A 22,592-nucleotide genomic window follows, 5' to 3' on the forward strand; every position below is an offset into this window, starting at 1 on the left:
CTAAACATCTTGATATTTATAGCATTGACGTCAGGATCTACCGTAACCTTTGTCTCTCGAAATACAGACGAATTGTACGTAGAATAAGAAACCAGCTTTTGAACCTTTTGCTCCAGCATGTCATTTCTGTATGTTGGGATTTCTCTTCCAATATCTTTTGCAATAACCAGTGTAATGGAAAGCATTAAGTGTGATACATGTTCAACAAATTAGTCCAGTCAACTGAGGTTTCATTTTCTAATGGCTACAGTCAAGGGGCTGCAGCCATTATGGGCTCCTGGTCTGCATACATGTAAAATATCTTAGATGGTTGACAGCACGCTTACCCGGCGGTTTTGTTACTTCACTGTCTGTGAGCTAAACTGTCGACTGCATGTGTCTGAGCCCCTCCAGCGTTTGTGTCAGACTGCTCCCGTCTGTTCTGACTTACAGTTGCTCAAAGGGAAAGGTCCAGAGGGAAGGCGTGATTTCAAAATATGATTGTATTTTAGGGAAAGAAAATCTCAAATGGTTTTATGTGGAAGGAATGTTCCCCTCCTCCTCAACCCTGACTGTCTTTGTCTTTTTATCTGGTCTTAGTCTCCTTAAGTCTTTCATTTTAATCTATATTTTCCACAGCAGCGGCATTTTTGTCCTCCCTGTTTTCATATCTGTCCTCACCTTCTGTGAAGCTTTCACTTTTATATCATTTGTTTTAATCTAATTTCTGTACAGTGATACCTCTACTTACGAATGTCTCTACTTACAAAATTTTCTACTTACGAAATTTCTCAGCAGGAAAATATTACCTCTACTTACGAAAGAAATTTCGTCTTATGTAATGTAAAAACACAGTATTGGCTGATACTCGAATAAAAACACAGTATCCGCTGATAGTCGAATCTCCCACAGGTTCGTGAATGCAACATTCTCATAGCTGCTCTGCCATTGGCTATTACCTATTACATATCTTCCTGGCATTCCATTGGCTAAGAGGGATGCCACTCAAACTCTGTGTGGAACTAGAACGGTGTTTATGGAGTGTCTCGGCATTCGGCACTCGACCCATGAGGTAGTCTGATAGTTTTGCGCAAATATAATAACTTTGTCAGTATGTATTCGCTATGGACCCCAAGAAAGTGACGGAGAAAAGAGTTTTTTTTGTCCGTACAAACAAAGTAAGAGATCATAGAAAGCATGAGAAAGGGATCGTTTTGGTTGATCTCGTCAAAGAATATGGGCAAAAATCTACAATCGCCACGTTATTAAAACAAAAGGAAGTTTAAGGAGTTTAAGGCATTGCATGGGTGGTTGGAGAAGTTCAAAAGGAGGACTGGAATTCACTCTGTTGTTCGGCATCGTGAGATAGGAGCGCATGAACCAAAGAGGGCAAAAAAACAATGAGGACAGCTGTTAAAAGGGAAATGACCGTCATTATTATTCTTTACTCAATTCTTTGTTTTTTTTACGTTTTGCACAAACTCTCATTTATTGTGCAATAATCTAATCGTAACATGTATTTGTTACATGTTTTGATGCATTTTTATGCTTTATAAAACATTTATGTTGGAATTTTTGTGGGCTTGGAACGGATTAGGGCATTTGCATGGAAAACACTACTCTACACAAACTCTAGTTACATAATTTTCTACTTACATAATTTCTTCCGGAACCAATTAATTTTATAAGTAGAGGTACCACTGTATTCACTTTCTTTTATATCCAAAATGTGATTTTTAATGTTTGCTCAATAGGGTCACTGCTAATTTTTATTCGGCCAACTTCCTTAAAGCTTAAATAGTAACATTTTCAATTCAGCCATGATAAATAGTGTTATTGCTTTTGAACCAAATGCATTAACGTGTGGCTTCCTTTCCTTTACGACTAATATTTCAAGATTTGCATTGCCATAATGTCATTAAAGTGAGCTGGGTGACAAGGAAAATGTTTACAAAAGAATTTAATTTGACTTGGATAAAAACAGTTTGTGCATGTCACATTTTCTCCATTCCCAAGTCAGACATCCACTCTGGATTTGTATTCTTTTGTTCAAGTGTTAATTGTATCTCTACATGGGATAAACATATTAGGGTTTCTGTCATTACAAGGCAGACATAAATTGGTCAAGCCTAATGTTGCTATAAATACAATGATAAATAACAAATAATGGAGACAACATGAACATTTGGCCTGAGTAAAATCACACCTTTTAAATTACCTTTCACAAATAAAGGCAGAGATATTTACATAGCAAAGCCAGCTCAGCCACGGGCTCCTCGGACAAATACATTGGTGCATGAATTCATTTCCTGTGGATGAAGTAACCCCCAGAAATCCAGACGAAAAAATCCGGAAACAAGCAGACTGTTTAACAACCATGTCATCTAAATTTTCTCACATATTCTGTCAATATGTCTTTATACTGTATTGTTTCAAACATTCCAGTACATCCAGAATCCTTTGGTACGGACAACATCCTTTTCAACAAGTCTGTTAGCTGCTCAGAGGGATTTTCATGCTTGTCTTAAATGACCATTTCCCTTTATTACATATGCAGTTTCAGCATGAGTAAGATAGGACACTAATAATATGAAATGGTTCCAGAGAACTCTTAGGACCATTACTTTCCAGATGGAAAGGCTGAGGAGAGCAGTCACTCGAGGAGGGTTAATGGCATCAGATTAAATGAACTTGTGTCAGTGTTCAGACTGTCTGAATCTCAATTGTCTGGCCATAAACAAATGCCACCCTCTCTTTCTCCTTTGTACTTTACACGGTACTGTTGTACGATAGCAGGGACCCAGGCTCTGCCTTTTCAGTATTTGTTTATGGAAAGGTAAAGATGAGGAAGGGCGTCACAATATGAGGTTTTAGTCAATTGGTCGGATCATGAGGCGGACTGTCTTGAGGGAGTAGAAACCACCTCCATAGTCTGCCCAAAAGATTCCATCCTGGAATTTGCTGCGATAGATGCCCCCACTGTACCATACACCATTCAGGTTGGTCTGTCCGCAAGCATTGTACCACCAGCCACCCTTATGGAAGTGGGCACAGTTACCTAAGGGAGAGGGATACATCATGGGGCAATGTGGAAAGATGGAAAGTTGTCGTTAGACTTCTAATATTGTAGGTCAGAAAGCATTTGGGTTTCATCTAACATGGCCCCTACCTGAGAACGCGTCCTTGTCACGATCGAGTGTGGTGAATTGTTTGCCATTGTGACTGATGAAGGAGTTGCCTGCGTTGCCCTGGTAGGTGCCCAACCTGAGACGGTAGCCCTCACTCTCTGACTCCAAGCGGAAGCTGCTGTATTCGGCATACACCTTTTTTCCCGTCCAGTCCTCCAGCTCTATCATCAGCCTATAGTCACCTTGTTTCCCCAGGTTGTAGATGTTGTCCAGTCCAAGCCAGTGTTCACCATCTATGTTTCCAAAGCCTCTCTGTAAGGGACAAGCACCAGTGTATTCTGTTAGAATTCTCTTACAGATTTTCTTTTTTGTTTCCAAAAATAATGTCCCTTCATCCCTGTCCTGTCTTTGCTCTGTCAGAACTTGGATCACGTCTCAATTCTCCCTTCAGAAAAAGTCTGAAGGGATCTATTTTTCCTTCTCAGCCCAATGCAGATTTGATTGTGTATATGTGTCTGTAGATTCCTGGCTACAGCTCTTGGCTGTCAATATGGAGCTAGGAAATTCACAGCTAAGCTGAACAAGTGTTTGTAGAGTGACTCCAAAATGAACTGCTGAGACAGGTTTCAGAGGAAGTGGAAAAAGAGAGCTTCAAATATTGTTATATCTCCTGCTTAATGTGTTTCCTTGAACTAACAGATATAAACGTTTGGTCTCAGGTTTTCGCTTCAGTATGTAACTTTTTTACAAGCTTTTGTCATATACAGTCTTCTGTCATTCTGAAATTGTCACTATGTCCTTGAAATGATCCACCACATAAAACATCTTTGGAAAAAACAGACTACTATAGCCCCATCTAGTGCTCCTAATTCCATTTGCAAGAATCCATTAATAACACTAAACCACCAGAGGTATGAGCAGTGTTTGTCTTAATGAATGAGTTCCCTCATACCTTGTAATTCTCCCAGTTTCGGAAGAAGTTAACAGAGCCATCTTTCCTCCTTTGCAAAACCGTCCATCCTCCATTGTCAAGGCCGTGTTCACACCAGGCTTGGATCAAGCGATCGCTGCCGTCAGTCTTGAGCAGGTACATCCCACTCGTGGTGTGGCCTGCCCGTCGCACTTGGTAACAGTCCCTGAAGGGGCCTGTGGTTGAAAACGAGGAGAAAAAAATTAAATGAGTAATGATTGAGTAATGGGGCGGCAGTGGCTCAGCGGTAGAGCGGACGTCTTGGAACCAGACAGCGCCTAGCCATCGGCGGTTCGATTCCCGCTCCAGCCAGACATCTTCGGAGTGTGAGCTGACAGTGGGAGGTGTCGCTCACCTCCCAGCCACTGCCGAGGCGCCCTTGAGCAAGGCGCCGCCCCCCCTACAAGCTGCTCATTGGGGCGTACCCCCGAAGTTGCGACCCGTCCCTCCACCTCCCTGTACTCCTTGTTATTAACTGCATGCCTACAGGCCCCTAGTGTGTGTTGTGTTCAGGGGCCTGTGTACAATGTTTGTGTGTGTATGCCGACTAACACATATGTATATATGCATGTACAGAAAACTGGAGAGGAAAACATAATTTCCCCATTGTGTGGACTATTAAAGGTGGATTATTATTATTGGGTTGGTAATTCTGATTTGATGTTCTTTTTTTCAAAAGCTTCCAGTGGTATTGTTCACATTCAATAGCCATATATCCATTTCATATCAATATTGATGTGCAGCAGTGTTTGGGGTATAATATTTGATCATTGTGATTACATTATACACCCACAATAATGGTTCCACTAAACCTTGGAGCAACAAGGTGTTAAAAAACATGAAAGAGCAAAGTCAGTCAACCAAAATATTTACTACAACAAATTTTGCTGCTTTTGGAGAGCTGTCACATTCTGACCTCAAAAAGAGTGTCTGTGGCCCACCTCAGTTTTGTTTTTTGTTTGGTTATTGGTGAAGAGGTATGGCAGCTAAACTGTTAGCATCCGAGAGTGTTTTCAAGTTTGCCATTGTAGCCAAGCGGAAGTAAAATTTAGCTGGTCTGCGGCAGGAAGAATAATCCAGCGTACACATATATTTACCGGTTTATCTGGAGGTGCTGAATCTGATACCATTTTTGTTTGGGATGACAGAGCTATTTTTATAATTACTCTTTAACCATTTAACATACTGTTGATTCCTATTAATTCATCCTTGTTGTAGAACCATGAATAAATACCAAATACTGCAGTTTAAAACTGCGTTTTTGTTTCACGCATATGCTAAAGCCATCACCATCAGTCCTGAAACTCTCAACACCGTATAAGTGAAAAGTAGAGAGAGAGAGAGTAGGAAAAGAATCTCTTCCCCATGGAGACATACTTCGGAAAATATGTCCTTTTGCTCAGAGCATCCAAATATCTCACTGTCTGAAGTCGCAGAAACATGCATATGCATGCTTAAGTTATTTGAATTTTAACCTCTATTTATCAAATGGAGCCTTGTGGTAGTACTGCGCTAAAAGGTAAAATTCCAGCATTATTTTCTCAGTCTCCCTGGAGAGAATGTATATTAAACTAATGAGAACACCAGCATTCTGTAAGGGCCTCCAGGGTTTAAGGTCTATGGAAGGTTTTCTCAGGTGAGTTGACACACACATAGGAACTCAGAGTAATGGTGCAGCAGAGATCTCTAAATTACCCCAGTCCAACTCGTGAAGTTATTCATCAGAGTATACGGTAAAGAGGATCTCTAACTCATTCCCCTCATTTCATTTGTCATATTCTTGTTACTTTCTTATAACAGTGCCAAAGAAATGACGTTAAAAATCAGATCTTTAAACCATGTTTTGTAGGGCTTGACTATATCAAAATGTAGGCAGGCAATGTGTATTTATCGTAGTATTGAACCTACACCGAAACAGCCATTGCTTACTTGGTAGTTGACGGAAGGGTTACTCATTGTGTCTATTGTTCGGTTTGCTTGTCAGCAGGATTTTTTGATAGCTAGGCATGGGCCCAGTGTTACTCTTTCCAACCCTCTAGCAGTGTGAGATGGGGCATACTGAACTGATTTGCAAAAAGTTTAAATTGTTGGTCATAGGCCAGGGAACATAAACATATACCAGTTTATTCAACCTTGACACAGATATGCATTCTACTGAGTATCACTCGTTTTTCGTCCAGATTTTGACAGATACTGCTCTGGAGAAATGCACACATACATCCACGTATATTTCATAATGACAGTTTAAATGAAAATGAAATCAAATCTTGTTTAAATTATTCACAGGATAACTCGGAAGTTATCACCAGAAATTTGCCACAAATGTCTCATGAAGATCAGAAAATGTTCTGCGAAAGAATGATATTAGCTATTAAAACAAAAGGATCTTAGAGAGATGTTTCAATAATAGACTAAAGAATTTATTCTGTGATGCAGCTACTAAGAATAAGTTGATTTTAACATACGTAACACAAAAAACAAAGCAATAGATATTTTGAAATGAGTATGTACTTCACATCACTGTATGTAATAACTGCAGATAAAACGTGAAAGAAATATTGCAGTTTTGAAGACATTCCAAACTTTAACGTTAACTTTTGTTTTGTAGTAATATTTAATTAACTTATGAACTGCTAGCTGATGTTTAACTGTAAATTGCATGAATTAAGAGCTAAATCTGACATGCTTATTAGATGATTGATCCAGTTTTCTGTCATGGCAAATAGCATGATTTTAATGACTAAACTAAACCTTTTAAACCAGATGAAAAGTGTTAAACACTTCACCTGTTCAATATGAGCCTTATTCTACAAAATCACTGGTCACATTTCATTAATGTCATTTTGTTCCCATTTTCTCTAACTCAGGTCAGAAGGATATTATAAATGATTTCATCCATTTCAACATGTGTTTGGACGACCCTTGTCAGTCAAAATATAACGGCACTTAACTATTCTGAATTAGACTTCATTTTGCAGAGATTTCCATTTGATGTCAGAATTAGTGAAAAACTTGCAAAGAGCATGTTCTGATTTTCTGGTTTTATGTGGGTTTATTAGCGTGGCCAGTTTTCTTGCATTTGACTCTTCCTTTATTTCTTTCATAGACTGGATGTAAATCTTACAGGGAGAAAAAAATGCCTTGCAGTACACATACATATTCCTGCTCTCTGAAGTCCTTCTAATGCCATTTAAATAAGCCAAATCTGCAGTCTTCTAATTTATCACATATGTTCACTGCAGTGCATCCAGTACAGACAGCCAAGAGGGAATCGCAAGAATTTATGATTTCATTGCCTCTGCAGCATGCCAGTTTTGAGCCAACTGTGCCTCAGCAAAAGACCGTTGAGATCACATTATAATTACAGGCCTGGGGTAATTTCACTTCAGTCTTAGTTACGTAAAAGAACATATTGTTTGTGCTTAACTTCCTCCTAAAAACTCATTGGGTCATTGGAGACAACAGCATTGGCCATTCATTTTCTCATCAACCCGCTGCTTTAAAATTGGTACATACCATCTGATGTAAGTGTTCCCTGTGGTGGAGGATGAATTCCAAACGGACTTGCCGTAGGGACGTTCATCCGGGATCCTCTTGAAAATCCCCTGTTGTTATTGTCCCTCTGTATCTCGTTGGTGAAACGGTTGTTCACTGGTAAATTCTGTGGTACCACCTGTACCAGCGGGGGGACGACAGGAAGCTCACTGCGTCCCAGCGTTCTCAGACACTGCTCCTCCAGTGCAGAGATGAGAACGGACTGGTTGTTGACAACCCCAGCCATGGTGGCGAACCGAGCCTCCAGGTCCTTGTACCTTGAAGCCAGTCGCATCATCTCAGAGGTCACATTGAGGACTCTGTTCTCCAGCTGGGCCATCTCCAGAGTGTTGTCTCTTTTCCTGATGATCTCATGCAGCAGCTGCATATAGAGCTGGGTCACCCTAGAGTTCATGTTTCTGCTCTCCTTTCGCAGCAGTTTCATCTCATTTACCAAATTACCATCGACATCGACCACCATCTGGAGCATGTCAATCTCTCGCCTCTGTTTACTGAGAACATCCCGTACATCTGCAATATCCATACGGGTCACTCTGTCCTTGTCTGGTTCAGGGCCTTTGGTGCTGGCACAGATTGGACCTGGTGACAGACATGAGTTATTTGAGTTTTTCACAATGTAGGGTTTTTTTTCTGGTTATTTTAATGCAGCCATATAATTCAAACCTGTGATTCTCTGCTCTGGTACAAGAAAGGTGTAGGAACATTTTTTGCCATCGTGGTTGAGGGGGGCTCTTTTACTTCTGTAGACTGGAGTCTGTTTGGTCCTCTGGGCTTCCCTGGAGCTCCTGCAGTAGCTTTCCTCCCAGAGGGAGAGGGAAAGCAGAGTGCACAGGCTCCATAGAAACCCCTGCATTGCTGCTAGCTGGTTAGACGAGTGGATGAACAGCTACTGGCAGCCCCTTCCAATTCCCACAGGCTTCCCTGCAAAAATTAAACATCTTAAGATTTGAGATGTTAATGGCAAGAAAACTACTGTATGCTTTTTCAAAACAAAGGAACCTACTTCCTTGACATTTTTCCCCCAAAATATTCACAATCTGTTCTCCACATATGCAGTAGTGGTGTTGTCAGTTCATTATTTCACATAGGATTGTTTGTTTCAAAAGATTGATACAGGGAACATATTTGCTTTGTAGCCCAAGGGATAAGATCTGCTTTCTGTCTGTTCTCCTGCTGACAGACACTCCATTTTCCAGGGTCCTGTTGGTTTCCCCCCTGCAAAGAGCTCTGCTTTATTTTTGGTATCTGCCCTTACTCTTACTTTGTCTTTATTACTTGAGGTATGACTTTATTTTTTCCCTAACAAATCCATACTCTGCTGGCTTGTATGTGCCCAAATGATCTTTTTTAAATGCATGAATAATTCTAAAGACCTTGTTACAAATGTCTCACAAATCCAGGAACTATTCAGAGTTTTGACCATTAGAATATATTTTGATTTATAGTTTCTAAATCATACTTTAGTTTTTGCACCTAAACCGTACTGCCCCTTAGTAAACACAGGCAGATGGTCTAATAACTGAGAAGAGCCAAATGGATGATTTATTTCCCGAACTCAGGTTACAGCTCATGTAGAGCAAATAGAGTATATCACTAGTTTCAATATTGGGTCAAGTATGGAAATATTTTCATGTAAACAACTTGCAGCCTACAGGACTGGCTAACAATGAATAAGGTGTTTGGTGTAAGCCGGTTTATTTTTTAATAACATGGTTTAATTGAACCGCTTTCACATTTTTTGACTATTTGTGGCATTGATTTTCTATCTCCCTTAATCCTCTGCTTCGTTTCAACAATTATTCATTTATTATCTTAGCATCGTGTAATGTTACGTGATAAGCACTTGTCTCATTTGTTACCTGAAGTTTGGTTTATCTTCACACTTAATAATATAGTAACAATTACATTTTTTGGTGTAGTTATTAATACCAATGTGACAAAGTTCTGATTGACAGACATGAACACAAGCAGAACAGGCCAGCTTACTGAATAAAAGAGAAATGAAGACTTGAAACCATGGATGATTAAACTTGTGAATAAAGCACAAGACAAAATGTACTAAGTGGATCAGTAAAAGGAAACATTCAATCTAAACGTAGCCTCTAAAATACTTCCATTTTTATGTCTTTATCAATACTCATAAATGGATTTTTTCAAAAAGTCTCTGAAAGGGTTAAAAACCTTCCCTCGCGAGAGCTCTGAGCTTAATGTGGCCTAAAACAGTCTTGCCGACTTGCACAGTTGCCCCTCTTCAGTAAAACACATAGCCCCCTGGGTCCAGTCAGTTTCCTGTGAGACTGGTTAAATATGCTCACTGCTCCATATGGCTCCATACAACATGAATGTTTAGTTTGAGCTAGTATTTGTGTTTCACTTGAAAGAGGTGTGGGATGAAGGCAGGAAAGCAGATTGACCAGAGCTGTCCAAAGCTTTATCAAGTTGAGCACCGACTGCTGGTACTCCCTCGCCTTTCTCTCATCCCTGCTGTTTTCTGGTTTTGTTTATCCATGCATAAACCTAAAAAATACAGTGCTCATACAGGGAAGCGCACACCTTTTCATTTGAACTCTCTGGAACTCAGGCATTGTATGTCTCCAGTGCGATGTCATTTTACTTGTGCAGGAAATCTGACATTCTGCCACTTGAGCAAAATTCTACCACTGTAATAAAATGTTCATGTTCAGTGTCACCTACAGTAATACCTAGTAATACTGCAGCTCATCCATCCTCCATCACCCCCTTCATGTAGAGAAAACTTACGCCTCATTCTTGACGCAAGTTTTCTTCTCTGCCTTTCTTTCCTCTCTCTTTCCTGTCTCCTGGTGCCTGATTTCCTCCTGTGGTGATGGTGGGAGCTCTGAGTATGAGGGGCTTTGTATCTTTCATTGAACCACAGCATATGAAAGACATTCCAGGGAACATGTTCACCAGTGTGTCGTGAAGGTAAAAGGTTGACAGTGTGTCTCAGAACAAGCAGAGCGACTCGTTTTTAAAACCCCGATAGACCAAAGCTTAATGCCACTGAAGTACTCAAGAGACATAGTTGTTATTGAGCGGAAAACACATTTGAGTTCAAACGCCTCCGCAGACAGCTGCTGAACTCTTTGGCATCGCTCGCCCTCTCCTCTCGCTCTGTGATGTCTCGCCTCTTCAGCTTAAGGAGGTGTTGACCTCTTTAAAGAACTGCCTGCAGAATCAATCTACGTTGTCCATTTTACACACTCGATAGAAAGCCTATGTGAGAGCATGACTGTGGGCAGTCTGTCTGTTCCAGTTTATGATGCACACAATCATCAGACAATACCTTCTTCATTCTAACAGCCCTTCAATGCACTCAACTTCAGAGAAATAGAAATAGATTACCTAGAAAAATGGTGTTTTGGCTGCTCTGACTCATTTTTTATGGACAATAAAACCTATATTAATATACATTATTCTATTTAGCTCACCTTATGAGTAGACTTTTAGTTCCCAGCACTTTCCGGGAATGAACAAAATTTGCACTCTTGAATTTAAACGTGATTTCATTTGGTACAAAGGCATTGACACATTGCTTCAGGTCACAAAATAAATTTAAAAAAATCTGCAACAATGAACAGATACTGGCAGTGGTTCAAATTTACAAGGAACTAACAGAAAAGAGGTCATGGCTCTTTTTCCTGACCTAATCTGGTATCATAAATAAAACTTATTACATCTTGTCTGTAGTTTTCACAGCTCTGGACTCTTTTCTATACCCTTTTCATTCCATCTAATGACTTTTTCTTGTTCCTTGTTTTCTCTCCCGGTCTTTAGGTTACAGCGGAATCACTTAAGTCCCAGATTGCACAAACATGAAAACAATAAACAATTGCAAGCAGTACAGCTAATGATTATAATTAAAACTAATTTAGTTCTCTATATAAACAGGATTCATTTCTTTTTGGCCCAACTGTACTGAGAAACAGCTCGTGTGTTTTATCACGTGTAACGGAGGATTAGTAGAAGGCCTCTAACTGTGTTTGCTTTGTGTTTAGTAAACAGTGGTGAGCTCCATAAGTCTTTCTGGGTGCACTGCTGGGATCTCACCCCACTAATGCTTATTAGAATTCAGCAGCCATTTGACTTTGGCATTCTAATTGTTTGACATTATCCTCAGTCTTTCCCTATTTCTGTCTGAGTTTACTGCATTTTTACGTATCCGACTTCCTGTGCTCCATTCTCACCACATATCTAGTTCAACTGGGAATCATATTCACTTTAGACATAATCATTTCATTGCTTCAGCCCATTGATCAAACTGTCTTCCTGTACTGTAAATGCTCGTTGTTAATATCACTTGTTCTGTTCATTGGCCAGTGTTGTACATGAATGGTTACTATTGCTGTGCACGAATAACTATTTTTTTGCACGTCGTCAGGGAAAAGTGTCACCTACTTGTGGAGCATGACGATTGTGTGCGTTGTTGAAAGGCCGGACATGTTTGTTTTGTCTCATTGATTGAACAGCATAATGGATGTAGGTCATGTCCTCAGAGAGACAACTTTATGTCACACTAGTGGCTTTGGGTTCCTCAGTGTCTACCGTATTGGCAAACACCTTTGTGAAACATTATTCTGAGTTCCAATCCAAGTTAACCTACATAAAAAGACAACTGGTATAAACTCTACAGAATGTTGGCAAACTATATTATCAATCCCATTAACGTCACTATACTACAGTATTTATTAAACTTGTCTGTCACACTACTTTGTTCAAGATGTACAGCCAAAAACTAACAACTAAAATCAAGACACAGTCAAGTTTAACAGTCATGCAGGAAATCTCACCTTTGGGGCCTTAGAGCCCATTCTCCACAATGCACAATAGACTCAAACACTAAGTGCATCACATAAGGTGTCTTCAGCATGAGATTGATAACATTCTAGTACAGTTACTTGAGTGCACTGAACTGTTCTTGCATATGTCAAATAGGAATTATGAACTGGAGCCCATGATGGTGAGAAGTTAAGATCCATCCCGCCAGATCCATCATCCAGATGGGATCTGGCTCATTGTCCATTTCCTATAGTGAGTTATTCTGGTTCAACAATGTGATGAGCTTGCTAAAACAGTTGGCTTTAGGGTCAAGGCTGTAAAACCTAAAGACTACTGGATTCCGAGACACTTTGGTTCTGTACTGGTACTTAAATGGCATATTAATTGGAAAATCCAGACAGGTATAAAGGTTTAGAAAAGAATGTTGACTACAGTTTGAAACCAAACTCGTGACTGAGGTGGAAAAATTAAGACACTGTGTTGGATTAAGTGATCCTCTTTAGGAAAGAATTACCATTTGGTTAGAACACAACACACTCTAAAAGCCCAGCAGCGGCTTGTGGTTCTATCTTTCTACGGAATTGTGTACTTTCATGACGCTGTGTTACTGATGAGGGAGCCCCCAAAGACTCCCTGAGGCCCAACGGCTCCCCATCTGTTTTCCTTCTTCCTTAATGAAATTCTAAACACAAGGGCTGATGCTGGGGTCAGAGGTCTATATGTGGGATTAAGGTACAGCCCCACCCTTCCTTTACTCAGCCACCCCACACCCATTCCTCCAACAATCCCTGAAATCAATTGGCTTTTGTGCAAAAACTGTTTCCCCCTTGTTTCTGTTTTGCACAAAACATATAAATGCACAAATACACCACCCTTGTGCCAGGGTATCCTGGGGGGACAGAGTTCAAACAAGGACATCCTTCTCCTTCTGTCATACTTTGTCAAGATAAGGACTTTCAACCTTCCAATGCCCTCCTGCAGTCGTTCCATGACACTCATTCTTTTAGCTCCCCCCATGGCAGAATAAACTTAGACATAAACAGACTTATTATTCATCTTTAAATAACACAAAAAACAAAAACGCAGAAATTGACATTATCTTATATTATTCAATATCTGTGTCATTTGTCATTCATACTGGAAGATAAACTGTTGCCTTGTTTATTCGTGAATTTTGATTAAATGAAGCTTTCCTGACCAAGAACTCTGGGGCTCTAATAAGCAGCTGGAGAAGAATCAGAATACAAGAAACATGAGGAGGAAGTAGAATTTATATGAATGTTTCTCTGCTCAAATGGTGTGAATCATCAGTGTTGAGCTTTTCACACCTCACCTTAAGCATATACAATAACCTGCACAGACCTTCTATTAGTGGGATCAACAATGAAGAACTCTCACTCACACAAACACACAGCCTCTGTCTGCTGGTTACTACTTAGTTACATGCTTCCACTACTCTTGTTTGCTTTCCTGACATCCTGGCTGACCTCTTCCTCCCTATGGTGACCTGTTTGTTGAACTGTGTCTAAGCTCTCATTAGGGCGATTTTAATTGAGCTTTGCACTGCAGTTTGAGACTTATCCAAATCCAACACCACTACAGTTAACCTCGTAGCTCATAGTGCAGGTTTTATGAAAAAAAAAAGCGCTTGGCTTGTTCTGTTGTGGTTAAATTTAACCACGGTGGAATAGCATCCTATTTTGTATGCCTGCGTTCAGTATGTGAATCAGTGCGTCTGCTTCTTGTGTTTTCCTGATAAGATCAGCTAAACTACTCATTAGCCTGCACATCACCCACAAAAATAAAGAAAATATGTTGGCTGTTGTCTTTCTGAGTATGCTCTCAGTCTCCTGTTGCGTTACAGGACAGCCTGTGATGGGTTGGGTGGGATAGGGCAGCAGCCAACCGACTCAGGTATCCTGGTTTGCTTTATCTAAACCACAAAGTATTGTTTAGTGAATGTGGAATCGGAAGGGCTTCAAAAGAAGTCGAGCTGCCGTGTTTGGTCCAGTGTGAGGGTGAGCTCATTGGGTTGTTTGGTTGACCCTCTCCAGACCAGCGTCCACACACCTGAGGATCAGGCGAACCAAAGGGCCGAGCACTGCCCTGCTAGCACGGAATGTTCTGGATATTACTCTGACAGCTGCTCCATTTCTGTCTTTATCTGAAGTCTGAACACTGTCTATTACAGGCTGATTTATTGATGGTATTATGATGATTTATTATGCTACAGGAAAAATGAGCAAATTTATGTTTTTTGAAGTCTGAAGAAAAAGGAAAAAATGAGGAAATGGCAAAAAAAGTGTTTTATTTGCCTGCTCAGTTGTGTCCTCTTTGCAGGATTTTTACAGCATTCACTGATGCGTATTTGTAGGGAACAGAATATTTTCCACTCATCTCACCAAGAGACCAGGATTTAAATGAAAACATTTGAAGATAGCTGTAATCATGACCAAATTGGTGTTGTTAGAGTTCAAAGTTTGTCGAAGGGGGAGTATTTGATGGATGATGTTGATCCGTTCACTACATGATCTCGTGTAAAGGACTTCACTCAGAAATGGCATTTTTTGTGTATCTCAATATGTGATCACACAACCTCCACATGTTACAAGGGGAATCATGTTACCACCTCATTAGGTGTAATGTTATTTACATAACAGCCAATGCCACCGGGTCAACTCCACGTCATCCCTGCCCCCCCCCCCCCCCCGCCTTTCAGCTAGGCTGGAGTGGTGCTGCATTAGGAAACTAAAAGGCAAGAAAAAATAAACAAGTCTGGCACCAGAGTTCAAATCGCTTCATCTGATCAGCTCACCCTCCCTCAAGTGTTTAGCTGGAATGCCCTATGTTTTCTTTCTCCTCAGTTTTTTCTCTCTCAGGCATTCAGTTTCTCTTACAGTTTTTGATAACTATTTGTGGTTATCTCTTTCTGTTAAATCCAGAAGAAAACTGGCTTAAAATTCAAATGATTTTCTATATTTTGTTATGTTAAACGCACTCTCTCCACAGCAGAACGAAACAGAACTCCCAGACACCCTGTTTCAATTGGTCCCTGTATTGTCCCTACATACACACTGTCAACATCTTTCAGTGGGTCTCAGAGTAGGCCAGACAGTAAAGGACAAGTAGTTGGTGTTTAATGTGCATACATGTTAAATTTCCCTGTAGGCTGGATGTCCCAGGCCTCAAAGCCCAAGATGTATGCTACATGTTTCTGTCTGCAGCCGGAGCCTCCAGCCAGCCAACTGTTCTAACCTTTCAAAGCTCTCGACCAGAGCTCCCACAGCTGCTGTTACACTCAAGCATTCAGCTCAATGCACACTGTCATGCCAACACACACACACACACACACACACACACACACACACAATTTGGAAGGAGTAACTTGGGTTAACATTTACCTTATTTGTTGGGCTTTGTTTTCCTGCAGTTATAGTTTCACCTGTGTATTGTATTGTGTCTTCCCTGAGCTGCAGCGCTCAGGACTCATCTCTTTTTTTTGTCCCAGTCCTCTGAAGTACTCTCCTCCACTTACTCCGTCTGTCCTGCAACTGAAAATCACAATTTAAGGTTTTTGGGGGGTTTTTTTCCTTTCCTGCCAAGGCCTGCTTCTCCAGAGAAGTACTCCTCCCAGCGGACTCAGTCCCGGGGCTCAGGGTCTAGCATGGTTGAAGGGCCGGCTGCTTCAACAGACTGAGCTCTTTTAACTGATGACCTGAGTTTTTCACAAAGGATAGGAGAGACGGGAAAGAGGGAGGGGAAGGAGGAAGAGAGGGGAGGAGAGGTAGATTAGGGTATGGGAGTTAGAGATTGCCTTTTTTTTATCCTGGGTTTTTTTGAGTGGCCCAGCCTACCTGTGATGTCACTAATTTTAAAAAAAAAAAGTCAGAAAGAGAATAGGAGCTGTATCAGTGACTTTCCCATCCTCATCAAGCATCATGATGGTTGTTGGAATGGAACAGAATAGAGAGTAAGAATAAAGTGCTTTTTCTGAGTGTGGGGCTCAGACATGAGCTGCTTTGACCCCTTCTTTGATTACAGCCCACAGTTCCCCTCCCTTTATGTTCTCTGTCTTAGCAGCAGGAAAAACTGATTATAATGCTGCTGAGGTTTCTGAACAGCTTCCTGTAATGCTTCCTCTGCAAGAGCTACAGAACAAAGAAGGCAAATAAAAGTGATTTATTAGTGAAGCTAAGTCCCACAGATGATGATGTTGTTTAGTTCATCTTGTCGTTTGCTTTTCTCATTTATTTCGGGTCATTGAGGTGTACAAGAAGTGGGCAGATATGTACTGATGAAATTAATGATTTCTTAGATACCTCGCTAAGAAATCCGTACTTGGTGACCGTATGTCTTCCTGCGTGCCATCTGGTTTCAAACTTAATCCTCCTTTTATACAGCTTTTACCACATATAAACACATACAAAGCCTCTGTGTATCCTAACCACATGTCCCCTGAGCTGGCTTGTGTGTGCGTGTGTGTGTTCCGGGCCATACGGATTTGTGCATGACTAGGTGCAGTTATCCCTGAAAAGCTCCCTAAGAGCAGCTACAGTGGTTAAGCCTTCAGGATCCCCATCTTCCTCCTTTTCTCCCCATCTTTCACTCCCTTCTCTGAGCTGAGTCTCTTATTATGCTTCTAATCTATAAGTCTCAATCTCTGTGATTCCAAATTACATGGTAGTGTGACAAACTTTTCTAGTGCCTTTTTCCTTTTACCACTTGGTTATTTTTTCTCTTGTTCTGTTATTACATGTGCATCTATAATCTGTTTGCACCAACACCTTTACCAAGTAAGAGGAAGATGTTGGGGTGGGCCTTTTAGATACCTGATGACTCCGTGGCTCTAATTTTATTGGTGTGTGAAAGCAAAACTGAGTGAAATGGGAGAACGGACTGAGTGTCACCTCATTGGTTCATTTCTTAAGCTTGTTAATCTCCATTTTTAGAATGGTGGGAAACACTTTTAGTCCTTGTCTCTTAATGTTAATATTTACGTAATAAGAGACTAAGATCAGTACTCTACTTCAAGTCTGCTAAAAAGATCCAAGGACAGAGGAAACGGGAGTGAAAGAGGAATGGCCAGGAGTTGGAAAGGCCAGAGAGATGATCAGTCATCCTCTTAAAGCATTCATCCACAGGGAATAGATGAGGAAGAAAAAAAAAACAATTTGAAAACTGGAGAAAGTTTTATGTAAATACGAGATTTTGTGTAGAGCCTTTGCATCAGTAAGTTCCAGCTCCACTGTGCACAGTGAAATCTGGCCCTGTTTGTGACTGCGTTGGATTTCTAATCAGTGGGAACGAAAATACTCGCCTTCCCTGCTGGTGTCAAATGTAACACCTCCAACAGAGAGACGTCCTTGTTTGGCTCTCACTGGGCCCCTCGACTCATTTACATCAGAGATGATGATGTGACCTGACATTTTTTTTCTCTGTGCTTTATTTCAGGGATGTACCTATCCGATCTGACATATATAGACTCTGCCTATCCCTCCAAGGGAAGCATACTGGAGAACGAACCAAGATCAAACCGGATGAACAACATTCTGAGAATCATATCAGACCTGCAGAGATCCTGTAACTATGGTACGAGTGTGAACACACACACATTTATGGAATAGAAGTTAGTGTTGAAAGTGAAGCAAGTAGGTAGGAGGTAGGATTGCATCCAGCAACAAATAACACAAACGTTGTTCTCCATAAACGCATTGATAAAAGTGCACAAGATGTTTGGTCAGTTAATTTTGTGTTTCCATTTAAAGAATGTCGATCGATTATCAATTCTCACGTGGGTTTTAGCAAAATTTTACCCTCATTCCAGACTCACTTTTTATCCTAGATACCATGTCTGTCGTGTTGCTGAGGACTGTCGTTATGTCTCCTGTTTTAGATATACCAGTGTTGCCTCATGTCCAGAAGTATCTCAACTCAGTCAGGTATATCGAAGAGCTGCAGAAGTTTGTGGAGGACGACAATTACAAGTAAGAAATACAATGCACTGTGTAAAAAATATGGATAAAAACCCATGTGTTGACAACTCGGATGGAGACCAGGGTTTTTTGCTTCATAATTTTAGTGAATTTTCCTGTGAGGAAGACAGAAAAAATTCTTATTGTTGTTTGCGGATAGATACATCCTTTTTTTTTTACACATTATTGTTTTATTCAGGTTGTCACAGAAGATTGAGCCAGGCACCAGCACACCACGAGCAAACGCCTCCAAGGAGGACCTCGCCAGTATGTCAGACTGGTTAAGGGAAAACTGTAACCTCTAGTGTCACAGTGTTCGCTTTCTGTTGTTGATCTATCAATCTCTCCATCGCTTTCACCCTCAGGCCAGGAGGCATCAGCGTCTCCCCTTTGTGGCCGTAAATGTGCTATAGCAGCCGAAGGAACCAAAGTCCCGGCCACACCTCCCTCCCCCAGGACCCTCCTGCCATACGGACACAGGAAGTGCCACAGCCTGGGATACAAGTCAGTTATTGTGTAAAATGTCTTCATCCAAAGAGACTTTTTTTTGGTCTTTCATTCTTGATCTCTCCATCACTGCTGTGTTCTGTATCTGTAGTTTTATTCATAAGATGAATGCTGCAGAGTTTAAAAGCGCCACGTTCCCCAACGCTGGTTCCCGCCACCTTTTGGACGACAGCGTTATGGAGAGCCACAGTCCATCCCGCCGACAAGCCGAGAGCTCAACTCTATCCAGCGGTATTTCACTTGGTAAGACACATCTAAGTGTTCTTTCAACCAAGATCCAGTTAAAGTTTCTTCACGTGTTGATTTGGCTCATGGCTTTTCTGTATGCAGGCAGCAGCGAGGGCTCTGAGCTCAGTGAGGAGGTGTCTTGGCCGACATTTGAGAGGTAAAGTTAGAAAGTCTGTCTGCTGTGCTTTCTCATCAAATCCTCTTCAAAGATCATAAAAACACCCTCATCCCTGATACAACTATCATTTTCAAAACTCTGACCTCAAGACACACCTTTTGTAAATAATAGGCCAATAAAACCCACCCGCTAAAATCATGTCCAGCCTTTCTCTTGGCCACAGAGCTCAGAGGCCCACCAGGTGTCATCCATCACAGCTGCTCTCAGAAGCTCCTCCTACAGCCAAAATACAGCATCATAAAGTACTGACCTGGAAACCCCCCAAACAACAAGTATTACTGACCGCTTCTGAAATAACCACTCAGGACTCAAGAGTCACCTGACTCGACAAGCGTTAAGAACTTCTTTCCAAAGCGCAATGGACCTATAAACACACATCCATAAATTTCTCCCTAACAATGGAGAAAGGAGGAGGAAAAACAATTAAAATAAACACACAACCTTAACACTCTCCCCTATCATACCCCATCCTATCCTATCTTATCCCATTCTGAACAGGACTCGGTTCTATCACTCTCTGGGCCCAGTGACCCGTGTGGCCCGCATCCCCTACAGAGGAGTCCTGAGGCCCAGCAGGTACACGCGCCCTGACCGGAACCAAGTTAACCTCAACCAAACCCTCTCTGATCCTCACTTCATACCCCTCAGTCCCTGGCAGGGACTGTGTGTGTGTGTGTGTGTGTGTGTGTGTGTGTGTGTGTGTGTGTGTGTGTGTGTGTGTGTGTGTGTGTGTGTGTGTGTGTGTGTGTGTGTGTGTGTGTGTGTGTGTGTGTGTGTGTGTGTGTGTGTGTGTGTGTGTGTGAGAAAAATCACAAATCAGGTGTAGAGCAAATGATGGGTTTTGGGTTATTCTCCACCTTTTGCTGCATACCATCAATCTATAATCTTTTGCTTTCTCAAACATTCTGCCCCTCCTTTTATCTTCTGTCACACACACACACACACACACACACCTTAACGTGGACCTATTTTTGTGATAGGTTTCCAAGTTATTTCACAGCCTGGAGGTAAAAACAAGTTTCCACAGTCACACTTAGCTCCACACGTTAGTGGAAATAAACTACTACATCCTCATTCCTGAGGTAGAGAGGAACGGACTCTTCAGGTTTATTAAAGACAATTCCAGTGGACGTTACATATTATGTGTCCCTTGCTTTCAGGAGGGATGGTGTCTGTTTGTTTCTCTCTCTGGCTCTCTTTCTCTTTCCACCAGGCTTCACTGGGCCCCTGCACTGGGCTTCCTGCTCTGATCCTCCAGACACACAATCTGCACGCCACTCTCTTTCTACAGAGTTCATTGTCAAGATTGTTATCTGTGAAATTCACTCAGAGAAGTCAAAAAACAAAATGTCCAAAGTGGCTTTGCAGATTGTCTTTTTTTTCTTCCTGTCTCTTGGTGTATCTATGCGTGCATGCATGACGACATGTTTTCCTCTGTTTTTGTGTATATAGTTTATAATGTTCTGTTTTAGCTCAGCGGAGTCAGAGGAGCTTGCGGTTCACTTGTATCCTGGTGCAGTCACGGTGCAGGGGGTGTTGAGGCGGAAGACTGTGCTCAAGGAGGGCAAGAAACCAACAGTGAGCACCACACACACTCACGTATATACATGTCCAATTGCTGCTCACACTCATATATCTACCTGCACCTATAGTGGGGTAGGCAGTAAATAAATGGTTTCTGCAGAGCGCAGATAGGACCTCAGAGGCTCCTCAATGTGCAGATCGTCACTATTTCAGCTGGATTGTTATTCTCTGACTGTGCTTTCATATTTGTTCCACTGCTTTTGTTTGTCTTGTAACTCTTAAGCCATTTATGTCTTTGCACTGAGGTTATCCTCCACTGGTCTGGCTGGAAACAAATCTCCATGCAATGGAAATAGTGTTGAACTCTCATAGGTAGCGCTGGAGATTTATGATATTCTTTGATGTTGTCTAAAAAATGCTTCAGTCTGGCTGTGCAGTCAGAGGAAAATGTTCCATGCAATGCACACATGAGTTACCAGTTCACCTGGTCCCTTTATCTTCAACATGCTTTTCGTTTATTGATGAACACTTGATTCTCTTAAGTTTCTTTTAAATCTTTCAGTGATTGTAGAACAAAGTTATTTTTATTTCTTCATTCCTCTGAGCAGATGTTAAGTTCTGCAAACCGTCCATTATTCTATTAGGATTTTTCTCTCTGTCTGCTTTGTGATTGCTTCTCATCTGTCCCCGTCGAGGCTTTCTGAATCAGGAAATCATCACTCATTTGATTCAACAAACAAAACAAAAAACAATAGCGATACAGTAGCATCTAAATACCTCAGCTATGCAGATGTGGAATTGACGCTTGGGTTTGTCTGTTATTCTCCAGGTGGCATCGTGGACCAAATACTGGGTGGCTCTGTGTGGAACCCAGCTTTACTACTACCCTGCCAAGTCGCTGAAGGCCACCGAAAGGAAACATGTAAGTCAAACAAGCACAGAGTGATTATCAACCTCGTCTGTTTAACAGTCAGAAGGCAGGTTCATGCCGTGCATTTTTGCTGAGGCTCATATAATTTGGAGGTTTTAATATGGTTGTTTGTTAAGGCAGGTGGGGGCAATAAAAGATGGCTCATCAACTCCACCGTGATGTTGGAAGGTCTTAAATGTGGACTGCAATGGTAGTAAATGGACCAAGTTATCTTACAATACAGAGTGTATTGACGCATGGCTGACAGTTAGTGACGTGTGAAGACCATTAAAAATTCTAATATTATCGAGTGTGATCACAAAATGAACCCTTGAATGATTCCTCCTCATGATCTTTTTATGCTTGTATGGCCAACAGGAAAATCTTAGGCAAAAATGTAAAATGATAAATCTTTACACTTGTTTCTTGCACTTTTGACACATGGGGTGGGGGTGGAGGTGGGGGTGAAGAGCTCTGGGGTCTGGAACATTGAGACAGCAGACAGATGGTAGCACTCACTGAATAATGAGACTGGTGACATCACTGCTGTGCTGTGTGTCGCTCACAAGGTAATGAGTACCTTGTGGAGCGGAGCGCAGGTTCGCTGACTTGCTCATGGACATACTCGCACACACACATACACACACACACACACACAAGCACTTCAGGGTCGGTATGAAGGAAAAAACTTGACTTCTGCTTGTCCTCCCTCCAGTTTAAGTCAACCTCCAGTAAGACTGTGTGTGTGGTCGGTCTAATGGCAATGATGGCTGACGATCCCGAGCATCCTGACGTCTTCTTGCTTACAGACTCAGAGCATGGTGAGACACAGACATACAGAACA

The 22,592-nt window shown here is 41.4% G+C and overlaps 2 protein-coding genes across 5 annotated transcripts in view; one reads left to right on the forward strand and one right to left on the reverse strand.

Annotated features, from left to right (window-relative positions):
- Positions 1-22,592, forward strand: part of ralgps2 (Ral GEF with PH domain and SH3 binding motif 2) — a 74,107-nt gene that overhangs the window by 47,621 nt on the left and 3,894 nt on the right. For 3 of the 4 annotated variants that reach the window (XM_068318664.1, XM_068318663.1, XM_068318662.1), the window contains 10 exons: positions 17,881-18,018; positions 18,323-18,413; positions 18,601-18,668; positions 18,767-18,905; positions 19,000-19,151; positions 19,239-19,293; positions 19,813-19,890; positions 20,787-20,892; positions 21,668-21,760; positions 22,464-22,569. In XM_068318664.1, coding sequence (XP_068174765.1) covers positions 17,881-18,018; positions 18,323-18,413; positions 18,601-18,668; positions 18,767-18,905; positions 19,000-19,151; positions 19,239-19,293; positions 19,813-19,890; positions 20,787-20,892; positions 21,668-21,760; positions 22,464-22,569 — 1,026 coding nt within the window. The remainder of the gene's footprint in view (positions 1-17,880; positions 18,019-18,322; positions 18,414-18,600; positions 18,669-18,766; positions 18,906-18,999; positions 19,152-19,238; positions 19,294-19,812; positions 19,891-20,786; positions 20,893-21,667; positions 21,761-22,463; positions 22,570-22,592) is intronic. The other variant, XM_068318665.1, reaches the window with a different exon arrangement.
- On the reverse strand, positions 1,923-17,858 carry angptl1a (angiopoietin-like 1a). The gene is made up of 6 exons (XM_068318666.1): positions 15,831-17,858; positions 8,296-8,553; positions 7,594-8,211; positions 4,060-4,253; positions 3,149-3,419; positions 1,923-3,037 (listed from the first exon to the last, which is right to left on the reverse strand). Exons 2-6 carry the CDS (start codon positions 8,483-8,485, stop codon positions 2,850-2,852), a joined length of 1,461 nt encoding a protein of 486 aa, XP_068174767.1. The 5' UTR covers positions 8,486-8,553; positions 15,831-17,858; the 3' UTR covers positions 1,923-2,849.

This window comes from Antennarius striatus, chromosome 7 (assembly GCF_040054535.1).
Source record: "Antennarius striatus isolate MH-2024 chromosome 7, ASM4005453v1, whole genome shotgun sequence".
Lineage (NCBI taxonomy): Eukaryota > Metazoa > Chordata > Actinopteri > Lophiiformes > Antennariidae > Antennarius > Antennarius striatus.